Here is a 16392-nt window from a genome sequence, read left to right on the forward strand (position 1 = left end):
CGTGCAGGCGTACTGGCTCCCTTGAGCACCGAGCCTGCCCAACCTTACCTGGTTGAATGCTCCCCGTACCCCGTCCAGTGCGGGGAGGTGGAATAACCCGCACTGGGCTGTGTTGGCGAACCGGGGACACCATGCGTAAGGCTGGTGCCATGTACACCGGCCCGAGGAGACGTACTGGAGGCCAGATATGTAGAGCCGGCTTCATGGCACTTGGCTCAATGCTCAATCTAGCCCGGCCAGTGCGGGGAGGTGGAATAACCCGCACCGGGCTATGCACACGTACAGGAGACACCGTGCGCTCTTCCGCATAACACGGTGTCTGCCTGTACTCCCGCTCTCCACGGTAAGCATGGGAAGTGGGCGCAGGTTTCCTACCTGACTTCGCCACACTACCCTTTAGCCCCCCCCCAAGAAATTTTGGGGATTTCTTCTCGGGCTTCCTGGCCAGCCGTGTTCCCTCATAACACCGGTTCCCCTTCTCAGCTGCTTTCGCTCTCCTAGCTGCCTCCACCTGTTCCCATGGAAGGCGATCCTTACCTGCCAGGATCTCCTCCCATGTGTAGCAACCCTTTCCGTCCAATACGTCCTCCCAAGTCCATTTCTCCTGGTCCCGCTGCTGCTGCTGCTGCCGCTGCTGCCCGTTGCTACGCTGCTTGGTCCGAGATTGGTGGGTGGTTCTGTAACGGCAGTCTAGCTCTTCCTCCTCCTCGAACGAGGAGAGGAGAGAAGGATCGGCGGACCAATGTGCAGCGTGGTAATTTTCCATGAATTTAATTAACACAAAGACAAGATACTGACAAACTAATACAAAACAACAAACGACCGTGAAGCTACAAACGAAAGTGCAATACACAAGCTACTAACGTTAGACATAGACACTATACAAAATAACAAACGAACTAACCGTCACAGTCCTGTGTGGCACAAACACTGACACAGGAAACAGACTAACTAGACACACAACATAGAATTCCCACCCAGCTCACGTCCTGACCAACACTAAACAAGCAAAACATACAAGAACTATGGTCAGGACGTGACAAAGAGCCATTCTCTTGTCTCTACTCAGGTTATCATAGGATTTGTGTTTCTGTTTGTCTTTCAGTAAGTCACCTACATCATTTTCAACAAATTTTCCAAAGGTTTCTATGGAGGCATTGTGTTTGGGGGGAGGTACAAATGAACTTTTTGCTCTAAATGTAGTTCTCTCAGAGTTGTCAGGTACCTCAGCTGGGTTAATGGCTCCATCTCCTCCTTGACTCACCGTAGGACAGGTACGTCTATTGATTAGCATGTTAGACCTATGTATACATCTCACTGCGGATGACATTTCAAGTGGAGTCATGTAAGTATCACTCTTATCAAAACTCACGCAATCTTAGATTACGAAAAACTTGAATAGATCTATCTGGACATCAAAGTCATTTATGTATGCAGTGGGTACAAATGTTAACCCCTTATTGAGAACACTGAGGTGAGCGGATGTCAGGGTCTTACTTGATAAGTTGAAGACATTTAGCTCTTGTTGGACTGTGGGCTCTTCCTGGATCTCAATTGAGATAAGTCGCGGGGTGGTAGTGGATTTCTTCTTCCCCCGACGTATGTGTCAAACCCTCTTACGTGCTGGGGGTGTTGGCCTCGACGTTGTCCCCGGTGTCCCTGCCCTCTGTTGTAGATAGAACACTCAGCGTTGGTAGAGTGGCCAGAGTTAGCGCTGTCTGTTGATAGTTGTCTGTCATCGGGTTGTCTCTTCCGTTTTTTTTGTTTCTTGTGTTTAGAGTCTCGCCAGAGATATATAAGTCCGTTGTTCTTATCTTCCAAATCGCGTTTATACTTCTTGATTTTCCTGATTTTTTTCCCCCTGTCTTTTGCCAGTTTGTCTTGTCAAGTCAACCAGTGTGTTTTTTTCTGTGCTCCTGGTTTTGACTTTTTGCCTGCCCTGACTCTGAGCCCGCCTGCCTGAACATTCAGCCTGCCTGCCTCCCTGTACCGTTTGGAACTCTGACCTGGTTAATTCACTTTTACTTGTCCTCGACCAGCCTCTTGTTGTTTAATAAATATCAGTGACTTGAACCTTCTGCGCCCTGTGTCTGCAGCTGGGTCTCGCCATGCGTCGTTATATTGACAGCTAAAAATAAAAAACAGGACAGAGACAGACCTTGGACCTTGTTCGCCCAACTGACTCACCTGGGATTTAGAGCAGTAAATGACTTGTGACAGAAAGTTAAACTCAATTTTTTTTTTACTCAAACAGCACGAGATATTCTGTTCTCTAGTTGGGAAATATGACGATTTCTTGGAGGAAGTGTGTCTTCCTAGTGGGGGCTTTATGTGTAAGTGTTACTATAACCACGATTATGTATGGACAATACTATGACCTGGACTTCTTCCACGACAGACTTGCGAACAGGTGAATATTCAGCGTTTAAAAAAAAAAAAATGTCCCTCTCAAATATTTGTATACGTTGGTAGAATGTAATCTAGGCTACTTAGTTAATTGGGAAACCATTGTCCAAAAAAATGAAATCCATGCAAATCAACTACCTGTATCTTCATCCCTGTAATCCATCAACCCTGACAGTTCTATGACCTGTTGCATTCAACTGAGACGTTGAAACACTCAACCTACTGCTACTGTAGTTTTCTTGTGTTTTATTGTGGAATGGTTCGATTCTGGCAGATGAGATTACATTTATCAAATTGATGCATTTTGGGGGGTGGTTTGTAATAATCCGTTTCCCATTCATAAGACTCTACCTTAATTTTTGTTGCTGAAAGTTGAAACTCAAATGTTTTACTAAATGAGAGATTGTTTGAGGTTCCAGTGTTGCTGGTGTCTTCAAATTTATGCTTGCCATTTTGTCAAGATCTGAATTTGTGGTTAATAGTAAAGCTACTGACTCGGCTAATTTTTATTCCTGTTCAGACATGTCCTAAATGAACCAAATACTGTCTACATTACAGTTTAGACATTGTGCTCTGGTTTTTAATTGTGCATGTAAATGTAATATGCTGATTACACAACTGACAGCAGTAATTATCACAACTACAACACTGTTATGGCAGTAATTTGAACTCTCCTCTGAATTGAGGTCAGGAGTCTTGTCACTTGTCACTCTGTTCCAAGGAAAGGACCTTGTAAAATGCATGTTAGGAATTGTTTTGATGGGCTGAATTTCTGGTACCATAAAATATCTGTTAAAATCTTCATGTATTCATTAAACCAAGGATGGGTATCTGACAGCCCACAGGCCGTAGATCAAGTTCCAAAGACTTAAATCAAATATATCCTTTTTTTGGGGTGGTCGGGGTCTCAACTTACTGAGAGGTAGAATACATCAAGTGAAATTTTGAAATTTGGTTGTGCATCAGCAGTTTTTCTCACGTCACTCAATTAGCCCATGTCAGCTATTTTTTATTTATTTATTGTAAGTTCATTTTGTAGCCAGATTTGCAGCCAGCTATTTAAACTTGCAGTAATCATGGTTGAATTACCTAACCATGAGGTCAGATTTTGTGGCCCCCACCCCATCAAAGTTGCCCATCCCTGACTTAAACAAATCCGCTGGATTGGTCTGATGTGCTTATGTCCACTTAACAAGGTTTTGTGTGGATTTAACTCTTTGTTGTGCTTCTCCTTCCAGTCAAGACACAGAGTTTGATAGCATTTGGACTTGCGATGAGGAGCTTTGGGACAACACCACAGCAACTGGGGAAGAGAAGGTAATCGCACAGAGATGATGTAGTTGCCTCTCATCTAATAGAACAAAGGCACACATATCCATCTTGTACAGTGTCAAGTGAGGTCTGTCTCTACTCAGCTGGAGGGGTTGTGTCCTCTGAGAAAAGCAGTGAAGAAGGACGACTTCCTCAGACTACGCTTTAACTTTAAAGTGCCTGTGCTGCAGTGGGCTGGGAGCTTCAGCTATTCAGAGTGGTGGCGATTGGAGACGTATATGCCCCCCTACGGCTGGAAAGGCCTGCCCCAGGACGGTATGAACATTCCCTTCAGGACCCTATTTAATCATCTCAACCAAACTATGTGTTTACTGTATATAAAGTCATTGACCTCTCACCTTTTTGCTTATTTGTTGTTGATCAGTTGTGAGATCCACTTTGGCCCTGCTCAACGACTCGTCCAGCAGCCGCCTGTTTGAGCGCAGGTGGCCTGATCAGTGTGTCCGCTGTGCTGTGGTGGGAAATGGCGGCATTCTTCGAGGCTCCAAACAAGGCAGGGCCATCGACAGTCACCACTTTGTCTTCAGGTCAGTAGTGCTGCTGCAGCTCCCCTTCGACCATCTTCAAAAAACTATTAGACTTCTTATTGCTCTTTGACATAACTAAGATCAAGTTTGTTGCAATTGTAAATATTTCCTTATATTAATCCACAGTTTTTAAGGAAACGCTTAAGTATTAGACTGATTTTAAATGATTTATTCCAGGGTCAATGGGGCAATCACCAAGCACTTTGAGGAGGATGTGGGCACAAAGACATCTTTCTATGGGTTCACCACAAATACTATGAAAAATTCCCTACATTTTTACAGAAAAGATGGCTTCACCAAAGTCCCACGGGGACGGGTAAGAACTTGTGGGACAGGCTACAGAAGCGTTTCTCAAACTCTGCCCTCTGGACCTCAAGGGGTACACGTTTTGGTTTTTGCCCTAACACTACACAGTTGATTCAAATTATCAAAGCTTGATGATTAGTTGATTATTTGAATCAGCTGTGAAGTGCTAGGGCATAAACCAAAACATGCACCCCTTGGGGTCACGAGGACCAAGTTTGGGAAACCCTGGGCTACAGTGTTGAATCCGGTCCATTTTAAAGTGTTAGGAATTTGTCATACTCTGAGTGGTTGTTTATGCAACTATTCCTTAAAGCTTTGACTATTTCCTATGTGCAGAGAGTCCGATATATCTTCATTCCGTCCAACGAACGTGACTATGTGATGATGTCAGCTGCTATCCAGGGTCTCACTGTTACCTCCGGTCATGACAAGGGGGACTGGTGAGTTGAGAGGGTCACATATGTGAAGCCCACATTAAGAAGAGTAGTACATTTGAACAGCATGAAACAATGGTGTGTTGAAGTACTGTGGTCAGCGCTTCTGCTGGTGAATAGGCTTCTCAGCTGTAATTCACTTTATTACCACAAGATGGTGGTGTTGTATTTCTATGAATGTGGTGCGGTGTGCAATGGATAGAATCTTGTGAGTGGTGGTAGGGCTATACGCATACAATTCACTTGATGATGCTCATCTTTTTGTAAGCTCCCTTGCTATTGATTTACTTTTTGACGTTCTTAATGGAAAGTTTTCACCCCTTACTACATTTATCCCCTCAAACAGGCCCTCTCGATACTTTGGATTTAAGGCACCAGTTAAGCATTTTAAAATGCTTCATCCAGATTTTATTACATATGTAACGCAAAGGTAAGGGGACTCGTATTGCCTGGTCAAATTGAGACTTTTAGAACATTATTGGCTGCTTTTGACACTAATGACTGTTGACTGTCAATGCTGTACAGGTTTCTGAAGTCTCCCCTGCTGAAGTACAGTCAGCTCTACATGCCCAGCACTGGTGCTCTGATGCTTCTGACCGCCCTGCACATGTGTGACCAGGTCAGGTCACATCAACACACGCATTGCCCTTGGTCATCTATTGGTCACTGTTTAACCAACCAAGTGTCTAATGACATATGGCAACTTGGCCAGTATGGAAGTGATTTATTGGGAAACCATGACATCCTCTGTTTATAGTCCTGGTATAGACCCCATATACTGTTATTCCATATTGATTGTGTCAGATGTAATTCATTAACATAATCCTGCAGAAACAGTAAATGTGGATTATATTTACTGAACATTTTTGAAGGGGTTGATACGTTTTTTGTAAGGGAAAATCAAGTCTGAAATGTAAAAGTGGAAATTACAAACTTCCGAAGCCTTTTTAAATCTCAAACACACAAGTATTTAATTTCCTGCTTTGCAGGAAAGTTCTACTGCAACAGGGTGATCAAATTAAGATCCTACATCTGTATTGAAGGCTAGATGGTGCTATACTGAAACTATGCATGCAAATAGTTACACAGCTGACTGTGAATGCAATTCATGCATAAGTGAACAAATCTCCTACCTTCCCGCAGGTGTCTGCCTATGGTTTCATCACAAAAAACTTTGCAGACTTCTCTGACCACTACTATGATGCTGTGATGCTGCCCCTGCACTTCTATGCCAACCACGACATGCAGATGGAGAGCTCGCTGTGGGAAGTACTGCATGCACGAAAAGTAATATCACTGTACAAGAGGACAAAAGTAAAATGATGGACACTCAATTGTATTTTCATGTGAAAAGCCTTCCTTGAAATGCTGTTAACTCCTATGTTTGCCATGGAGGTAGTCCCTCCGAAGGAGCGGCTGCTGGAGTTGTGTGGCGTCCTTTGTTATTAGTCTCACAGCAACATTAAAGGCCTTTGACGGTGTAAAGCCAAGCTCAGGTGTTCCAAGCGTCTGTTTGTGGGATCGGGCCTTCTTTGATCATTTGAACAACCCTTCGCTTCTCTGTGAAGGCAGGTGCAGGGAGCCGAGACTATAGTCTCTCGGTCATTCCTCTTTCTCATTTTCCTACCATGCCTATTCTCATTAGAAACTGTCGGGTTTGGCTGGGACTCACAATGAAAGCATTCACATTATGAAGCCAGCAGTCCATTCATACCAACCTTTTTGTAAATGAGCTTTGACTTGCAGCCTCTTTGTCCAGTGCCTATCCAAGGATAGGTTACTCCAAGCCACAATAAAGACAAAGTGACACATTCTTGTGTCAAGCTTTGATCTGCTGAGCTATTGTTACATACATACATGGATCTCCAGTGTATGTTATGAATGAAATCCTGATAATAGACTAGTGAATCCTGCTAGTTTATATAATTCACTTTAAAAGGAAGATAATGACCACTTGTATCAAATTGTACACATTTTTGGGGAAAGCTGTGTTATGGCCATTTTCTGCCACTGACAGCTGTGCAAAATGTTATGAGATGGCATCTTATGTGCAATTGTTTTATTATTCCATCAGCAAATCTTTAATTTTACAAACCTAATTATAGCTAGAGTCCTTAATTGAAACAATAGCAAAGCGGTCAGCCGGCCTCTATTTTGGTAAAAAGCTGAGGGATGGGCCAGGAGAAATGTAACCAAATTGTAACTCAAATTCATAGAGCTATGGATGCAAGGACTGACCAGCCATGATATCAACATTATAGTTGTAAACATATTTTGAGGCTATACAGTTTGTTTAAATACATTTACATTGTTTACAAACACATTTTGGGTTCTGATGGGGTACAACAGTTGAACTAAGCTCATAGGCATTTATGTTATCATCAATAATCAATTCGTATATATTAAAAATGTATGTACAACTAGGGATTCTAGCTTTAAACTTTAGTGTAGTGCATGTTATGTATTTTTTATTTATATGATTTATTATTATTTACTTCATATCATTTCAAGTCGCACTGGCGCGAGTCGGGTCGCACAGCTCGCTCTTTTTGGAAGCGGAGGAGGGGATAACGGGGACAGAGGACTGTGGGAGGGACGAACATATTCTGGATTGGATCTGACGGAGCAAGTGACAATGTAGCGGAGTCTGGCTTTCACGTCCGAGTTGGAAAATATTGCATCAAATTATACAAACTTTTATGTAGTTTTATAATTCACATATATTTGTGATGAGTAGGTTATGTGTTCACTGGACATGAGAGGAGTACTAAGATTGGCTTTCTGTGGGAGACTGACTCAAAATTACTTTCCTTGAGTTATTGGAAGGCTACGATTACTTTTGCTTGGACCTTGGAGGGCTCTCTGAAAACTGTCACCTTCACATGTATTTCCGTTTTCTAACATGCAACAACAACACTGTGTAAGGTAAGACAAATGTGAATTCAAACGTTATAATTATGGATAAGACAGGAATGGCCCCTACCGACGGGCTCGGGAAACTAGTGTTGCTAGTTAAGAAGTTCAGTCCGAAGGTCGCTAGCACACTAGTTAGCTTTGCTAGCTAGTTAGCCATGTTATTTTAGTGAACGAAGCAACCGAGAGATTGAGAAGTAGATGCTAGCTAAAGTGATAGGCTTGCTAAATATGTTGTAAGAGCTACTAGCTAATGGTATTTTTCCTTTCATAATAACCCAGTCCAGCTCAAATTGCATTGCACGTTTGCGCCATGCTTTGTAATGTGTGTCTTATTTATGGATCATTTTATAATTGAGTAATAACTATCTTACAGTTGGATGAACAATAACTAACTAGGTCTATTTCTAAAAACACATTATTGGCAATAAAGGATCCATAATGTAAATCCCTCATCATGGTGTAGTTCTCCATTGGGACCAGTGAATAAAGTTACACCCCATCACCAGCTACACACTCCAACCTCTCAAACACACATTCATATTGTGTGACCCCTTGCCAGCAATGCAGCAAGCATGAAAAGACTGGCTAATGGTCTTGGTGGGGGAAGAGGAGGAAGATATGATCACTGTTAATGGGAATGACAGCTTTGCTTACGCCCGGTGCACCTCATTGGGTGTGTGTAGTACTGAGACTGCCAGGTTATGTAATGTAGCAAGTTATGTTCACACAAAAGAACAGTGCAGACACCATCTCATTAGTGGGATCCTGCTGTGCACACATTGAACTTTCTCAAAACGGTGTGTTTACATAGCAACACTTTGCTGTACATGAATTTCCTGGCCAGGTTGATTTGAGGAGACGATGAATATGACGAGTAGCCACTCTAGCCCAGTTAGCCACCATTAATTTTTCTATTAGACAGCTCTGCAAACGTTATGTCAATATGTTTGTTATACTCACCAAATATGGAGTTTCGCTGAGCAACTATCGTCATTTACTGCCTTCACACCCGGTATGTACTTCCAAAAAAGGTTGAAATAAATGTTTTATCAATGATCTTTTGGGATACTGTACTCCTGCTGTATCAAATTGTATTTTAATGTTTAAGGACTCTTGGAAGATTAGTCCAAATGGGGACTAAAAGAGATCCAAATAAAATAAAATCAGATGACCTGTGCATGCATGGCAGTAATGAGGAGAAGGGTGCAATTGGCCCACAATTCAGGGCGTTCCTGCACGTGGGTATTCCTGCATCTGCAGTAACCCCTCTTTATACTTCTATTGGTACATTTTGAAGTAGGACAGGCAGGAGGCGGGGGCGCTCCAGTACAGTAAGTGGGGTTAATGCACAATAATGTTGGATGCCAGCCGCCAATAAACTCACAGAAGAAGGTGGGGCAACAGTAGCTAGCTAGCCATACACCGGTAGATGGTGTCCTTCGCCCCTGCCGACGGCGAGGGCAGGTGTTCGGCAGGCGGGAGTGAAGGACACTGTGTACTAGCTTAACCAGCTAGTCCTAAGAACCGGTACACAGCAGGCGGGAGCGACACTGTGTGCTAGCGACACCATGTGCTTGCTAGTTAGTTTTTCTTTAAAGGACACTGTCTACCAATCGTCCCCACCTCCTGCTAGCACAGCAGGCGGGAGGCGACACCATGGACTAGCTAGCGTGATAGTTAGCGACACCGTGTGCTTGCTAGTTAGCGAGCTAACTATCAAGCTAGCTAGTCCATGGTGTCGCCTCCCGCCTGCTGTGCTAGCGGGAGTTGGGGACGATTGGTAGACAGTGTCCTTTGCCCCCGCTTGTCAAGCAAGGTTTTCCCCAGTGCACAGGAGTTGGGGGCGACACTGTGTGCTAACTAGCAAGATAGCACACGGTATCACAGTGTCCTCCTCCCCCGCCTGTCGAGCACTGTTTTCTCACAGATCTTTTGGTATTTGGTATTTTATTAGGATCCCCTTAATGCCAGTGGCAGGTCATAGGTAAAAATAGAAAAGAGTACAGGGCCTAGAGAACTGCCCTGCGCTACATTACACTAGAGGTCGACCGATTTTTCAATGATTTTTCAACGCCGATGTCGATTATTGGAGGACCAAAAAAAGCAGATACCGATTAATCGGCTGATTAAATAAAAAAAAATAATAATAATACAAAAATAAATAATAATAATAATAATATGTAATAATGACAATTACAACAATACTGAATGAACACTTTTTTATTTTAACTTAATATAATACATAAATAAAATACATTTAGTCTCAAATAAAGGAAACATGTTCAATTTGGTTTAAATAATGCAAAAACACAGTGTTGGAGAAGAAAGTAAAAGTGCAATATGTGCCATGTAAAAAAGCTAATGTTTAAGTTCCTTGCTACCAATTATATGCATATCCTAGCTTCTGGGCCTGAGTAACAGGCAGTTTACTTTGGGCACGCTTCTCATCCAGACGTCGAAATACGGCCCCCAAGCCATATTAATAAACTATAGTTTTGACAAGTCGGTTAGGACATCTACTTCATGCATGACACAAGTAATTTTTCCAACAATTGTTTACAGACAGATTATTTCACTTAAAAATTCACTGTATCACAATTCCAGTGGGTCAGAAGTTTACATACACTAAGTTGACTGTGCCTTTAAACAGCTTGGAAAATTCCAGAAAATTATGTCATGGCTTTAGAAGCTTCTGATAGACTAAATGACATCATTTGAGTCAATTGGAAGTGTACCTGTGAATGTATTTCAAGGCCTACCTTTAAACTCAGTGCCTCTTTGCTTGACATCATGGGAAAATCAAAAGAAATCAGCTAAGACCTCAGAAAAAAATTGTAGACCTCCACAAGTCTGGTTCATCCTTGGGAGCAATTTCCAAATGCCTGAAGGCACGTTCATTTGTACAAACAATAGTACGCAAGTATGGGAATACGCACCATGTGAATACGCAGCCGTCACACCGCTCAGGAAGAACTAGAGATGAACGTACTTTGGTGCGAAAAGTGCAAGTCAAATACAGAACAACAGCAAAGGACCTTGTGAAGATGCTGGAGGAAACAGGTACAAAAGTATCTATATCCACAGTAAAACAAGTCCTATATCGACATAACCTGAAAGTCCGCTCAGCAAGGAAGAAGCCACTGCTCCAAAACCGCCATATAAAAGCCACACTATGGTTTGCAACTGCACATGGGGACAAAGATCGTACTTTTTGGAGAAATGTCCTCTTGTCTGATGAAACAAAAATAGAACTGTTTGGCCATAATGACCATCGTTATGTTTGGAGGAAAAAGGGGGAGGCTTGCAAGCCGAAGAACACCATCCCAGCCGTGAAGCATGGGGGTGGCAGCATCATGTTGTGGGGGTGCTTTGCTGCAGGAGGGACTGGTGCACTTCACAAAATAGATGGCATCATGGAAAATGGAAAATTAGGTGGATATATTGAAGCAACATCTTCAGACATCAGTCAGGATGACATCAGTCATCTTCCAAATGGACAATCAAACTTCCAAAGTTGTGTCAAAATGGCTTAAGGACAACAAAGTCAAGGTTTTGGAGTGGCCATCACAAAGCCTTGACCTCAATCCTATAGAAAATGTGTGGGGCAGAACTGAAAAAGCGTGTGCGAGCAAGGAGGCCTACAAACCTGACTCAGTTACACCAGCTCTGTCAGGAGGAATGGGCCAAAATTCACCCAACTTATTGTGGAAGGCTATCAAAAACGTTTGACCCAAGTTAAACAATTTAAAGGCAATGCTACCAAATACTAATTGAGTGTATGTAAACTTCTGACCCACTGGGAATGTGATGAAAGAAGTAAAAGCTGAAATAAATAATTTTCTCAACTATTATTCTGACATTTCACATTCTTAAAATGGTGATCCTAACTGAGTTAAAACAGAGAATTTTTACTAGGATTAAATGTCAATAAATATGAATCAGCCGATTAATCGTTATCGGCTTTTTTTGGTTCTCCAATAATCGGTATCGGCATTGAATAATCATAATCAGTCGACCTCTATTTCATATACCTTTGACTATTGGATGTTCTTATAGGCACTTTAGTATTGCCAGCTTAATCTCGGGAGTTGATAGGCTTGAAGTCATAAACAGCGCTGTGCATTCAAGCATCACTAAGAGCTGCTGGTAAACGCAGGAAAGTGCTGTTTGAATGAATGCTTACGAGCTTGCTGCTGCCTACCACCGCTCAGTCAGACTGCTCTATCAAATATCAAATCATAGACTTAATTATAATATAATAAACACACAGAAATACGAGCCTTTGGTCATTAATATGGTCAAATCCGGAAACTATCATTTCGAAAACAAAACATTTATTCTTTCAGTGAAATACGGAACCGTTCCGTATTTTATCGAATGGGTGGCAACCCTAAGTCTAAATATTGCTGTTACATTGCACAACCTTCAATGTTATGTCATAATTATGTACAATTCTGGCAAATTAATTACGGTCTTTGTTAGGAAGAAATGGTATTCACACAGTTCGCAACGAGTCAGGCTGCCCAAACTGTTGCATATACTCTGAAGAAAGGCATTGATGTTCATCGTTAGGTACATTTGCGCATTGATTGTGTTTTTTTTCGGGAATGCGCTTTTGTTAAGTCATCACCCATTTGGTGAAGTTGAAGTAGGCTGTGATTCGATGATGAATTAACAGGCACCGCATTGATTATATGCAACGCAGGACAAGCTAGTTAATCTAGTAATATCATCAACCATGTGTATTTAACTAGTGATTATGTGAAGATTGTTATTTTTTTATAACATAGGTTTAATGCTAGCTAGCAACTTACTTTGACTCCTTGCAGCCACAAGGTCCTTTTGACGCTGCACTTGCATAACAGGTGGTCAGCCTGCCACGCAGTTTCCTCGTGGATTGCAATATAATCGGCATCCAAAAAGGTCGACTACCGATTGTTATGAAAACTTGAAATCGACCCTAATTAATCAGTCGACCTCTAGCCAGGAGGTTTGTCATTATTGATTGATAATTATTTTCCCACCTCTCCCACACTAACTTTACAATATTCAAACTTACAATGCTTTTCTTTCATTATTCGTTTTTTTATGCATGAATACGATTGCTCATTGTTCATTGTTGGCATTTACTGCCTAAGTTTGCCCACTTTTCCAATGAAGGGACCATTAAAATAATTGGCAACATCAAATGGTTTTGTGATGAGTAAGCCATCTGATTCATCAAAAGATGGAGTTTAATTTGTCTGTCTTCCCATAATTTCATTTTAAGTACTCAGGTTTTCTTCCATCATTCTTTGTTATTGAGCTTGGCTTCTGAGTAGTTTTTTATTTTTAAGCTTAGTCACAATTTCTCAATTTGCCGTAAGTCAGCCAGTCAGTCAGATATACAGCCAGATTTATAGCCACTCCTTTTCGCCCATCTCTTTCAACTATACAGTTTTTCAATTCCTCATCAATCCATGGAGCCTTAACAGTTCTAACAGTCAGTTTCTTAACATGTGTATGTTTATCAAACATGTTTATCATAAATTAATCAAGTGCAGCATCTGGATGCTCCTTATTAATAACATCAGACAAACAAATATATATTTTTTAACATCATCCACATAATTCACAACAAAATCTTTTGTATGATATCTTATATACTATTTTAGGCCCATCTTTTGGAACTTTGGCTTTCCTGAATATGCAGCCAATGGGTACAGATACAGCTTTAGAACAAAGTACAACAGTATTAGTACAAATGTGATCAATGCATGTGGATGATCTTGTCCCTGTAGTGTTTATAAACACCCTGGTAGCTGTTTAGAAACAACATTGAGGGTAGGCGGGAGCGAAGTACACTGGTGTCCCTCCAGCTAGCTAGCAAGGAGGACTCCGGTACACAGCAGGCAGGAGGCGGGGGTGACACCATGTGCTAGCAAAGTGTGCTTGCAGGAATGCCCACATGCACAAATGCCACAAATTGCAGGCTGCAGTTGCACACTATTGGTAATGAGTGATTTTATTGGGGGTGCTGAAGAGGTGGATTTGGTTTGGATGTACATACAGTTGATCGAGTAAATTACAATAGTTTCGCAGTTTCGCAGCGAAACTGAATAACGAACGTATTTTGACATAATGCTTGCTGAGCTGTCTAATGGGGAAATTAATGGTACTGTAGCTAACTGAGCTGGAGAGGAGACTCATCATATTCATTGTCTCCTCCTCTGCCCATTTACTGGTTCAGTGTGATCGTGAACACATCACAGTTTGCGTTATTGTACTTTTATGCACAAGTTCTATCTAATTCTGCTACCATCTTAATTAAGTGAAACAAATATATGTAAATTGTTTAAAAGCAACAAACACTCCTAAACTAGGCTACTTCTTGCTCACATTTCTCTCAACTGTTCTTGGCCATTGGGCTGGAAGAGTTTAAGTAGCCTCCAATTCAAATTGCATTTGATACATGGTCAAGCATTGAAAACCTTATCTCAGAGCCTCAGGGAAAACTGTAAATAACACCAGCTCACTTGCTGAAAAGGCTCTAAAAAATGTCCATCATCTATGGGCAAGTTGCTCTCTCATGAACCATTTGTCCATTAAGTCCTGGTATGCACTGCAGTCATTAAACCACTTTTCTTTTCTCATACATTGCACTGTTTACCAGCCTTGTTGTTGTTGAGGGGGATGGATAGCGTAGGCTACTACATTTAATCTCAGATATTTACTGCTCACCATGAATTGAAGTGACAACGATGTGTATTTATGTATGTCAGTGAGATGTTCATTTTGTGGGGAGATTCTTAGAGTTTTTCAGGATATTACTCCCTCCCTCACTGTTTCAGTTTCCTGAAAGATAAAGGGCACTCCACTGATTTTTCCTGTAAGGGCAAGCCGGGTTAAAAATGAAAAGAGATCCTAGGCACGCTGGACTTGATGGCAAATAGTTTTTTCTTCCCAGTTTAATATTTTGATTAATTTCCAAATGAATAAGCCCGTAGCATGCTTGGTAAAAACCCTGTTGCTGTTCTTTGGGTTGGAGCTTCCTTGGGGTTACACGCTTTTTGACGGTCTTGCTTTGGTTTCTCCTCCATGTCGTCTCTAGCCATATGGGCATTGAAAGACTTGCATGTCTGTGTGGTTTGTCCAGTATTGAGTCTGGACTATGATATAGCCTATTAACCCAACTGTTATTCTCGTTTTCTCTGTTCTTAGGTTCTGGCCTGCTGGTTCATGCGGCTCCATTCCAGCCTTCTCTGTGCTCTGACCACAGCACCTGCCGGGGCCCTCAAGCACATAAATGGTAGCTCCACACAACTCCAACCCCTGACATACTCTGTACAATAAAATATTTAGCAAATAAAGACCGAAAGAAAGTTGAACAGGAAATTTAAGCAGCAAAAGAGATTTTCCGTCTCTCAGGCCTCCCTTGACTTGGCATCCGTAACCGGACTGGGAGTTGAGACAGCTGATTTGAGGCTGTGAGTGTCCTCCCATCTACTGCTTCACATTCCCTCACCTGTCAGCTGTGTGTGTTTCTGTGAGGACAGTAACTCTGAGGTAGGTTGATGCGGCTGTGCCTTAGCATGGCGCTGTGAGGAAGCCGCTGCCTGGACTCTGGACGGACGCCAGTGAAGCGCTTACACACCTTGGACCATCATGGGGAAGGAGCAGGACCTACTGCAGGCTGTCAAGAGCGGAGACCTGCCCTCCACTCAGAAACTACTGGCCAAGCTCAAAGCCAGCCGAAACAGTGAGTCCTCAAGTTACCCTTAAATCTTAAATCTCATAGCCAGATTTATTTTAGCTCGCTGAAAGGCTGAGGGAGTGTGCAGTGCAATACATCTCCGTTATGTTTATTTGCCCAAGCTTTGGGATTATTGGCAGATGGCGCCTAAGTAAGACAATTAGATGTACGCACAGTCAGAAATCTCTTCCTCTGGAGGCAGTAAGGCAATCGGTAACATGCTTAAACAAGCAGTTTGCTTAGTTCTGTCTGCTGCTGCTGATGCCACACCTGTCATAACTACTAAACGTCTCCCAAATCAATAGATCCTGCTAAACGTCTACGCCGGTGATTCTCTGACAGGAGTAGGCTAGTCGAGCCAGCGGAAATCGACAGTTCTCAGTTGTTCAGACATGATGCAAAAGCCAGTGTTTGCTATCTAACTGACTCATCAACCAGTTTTCTAGGTCTGCTGGTTGACTCAATATTTCAACAAATGACATTTCAGTCATTTAGCAGATGCTCTTATGCAGACCGACATACAGGAGCAAATCGGGGTAAGTGCTTTGCTCGTCAGATTTTTCACGTAGTTGGCTTGGGGATTCCAACCAGCGGCCTTTTGGTTGCTGGCCCAACGCTCTTAACTGCTAGGCTACCTGCCGCCCCACACAGTTATGGGTATTTTCTTCTTTCTCATGAAAAAGTGATAAACTCTGTTATTGGATTATGTGAACGATAGCTTACCTTTTACAAAGTGGAG

General features: G+C 42.2%; 2 protein-coding genes across 2 annotated transcripts in view; both read left to right on the top strand.

Moving 5' to 3' along the window:
* Positions 1 to 1676: 1676 nt before the first annotated feature.
* On the top strand, positions 1677 to 6495 carry LOC120034115 (alpha-N-acetylgalactosaminide alpha-2,6-sialyltransferase 2-like). The gene is made up of 9 exons (XM_038980554.1): positions 1677 to 2410; positions 3645 to 3723; positions 3822 to 3993; positions 4103 to 4265; positions 4443 to 4581; positions 4908 to 5011; positions 5352 to 5435; positions 5531 to 5624; positions 6149 to 6495. The coding sequence occupies exons 1-9, from the start codon at positions 2286 to 2288 to the stop codon at positions 6326 to 6328; spliced, it is 1140 nt and encodes a 379-aa protein (XP_038836482.1). The 5' UTR covers positions 1677 to 2285; the 3' UTR covers positions 6329 to 6495.
* Positions 6496 to 7628: 1133 nt separating this feature from the next.
* Positions 7629 to 16392, top strand: part of LOC120034102 (caskin-2-like) — an 88982-nt gene continuing 80218 nt past the window's right edge. The window contains exons 1-2 of the mRNA XM_038980537.1: positions 7629 to 7930; positions 15122 to 15659. Coding sequence (XP_038836465.1) covers positions 15566 to 15659 — 94 coding nt within the window. The 5' untranslated portion in view covers positions 7629 to 7930; positions 15122 to 15565. The remainder of the gene's footprint in view (positions 7931 to 15121; positions 15660 to 16392) is intronic.

The sequence above is a fragment of the Salvelinus namaycush genome, chromosome 41 (genome assembly GCF_016432855.1).
Source record: "Salvelinus namaycush isolate Seneca chromosome 41, SaNama_1.0, whole genome shotgun sequence".
Classification (NCBI taxonomy): Eukaryota; Metazoa; Chordata; class Actinopteri; order Salmoniformes; family Salmonidae; genus Salvelinus; species Salvelinus namaycush.

Bases quoted from the DNA above. Each gene is read 5' to 3' on its own strand.
- LOC120034115 (XM_038980554.1), top strand. From the start codon at position 2,286: ATGACGATTTCTTGGAGGAAGTGTGTCTTCCTAGTGGGGGCTTTATGT. The intron at 4,266-4,442 runs GTCAGTAGTGCT...GATTTATTCCAG, and splicing joins AGTCACCACTTTGTCTTCAG to GGTCAATGGGGCAATCACCA. The intron at 5,012-5,351 runs GTGAGTTGAGAG...CCCCTCAAACAG, and splicing joins GGTCATGACAAGGGGGACTG to GCCCTCTCGATACTTTGGAT.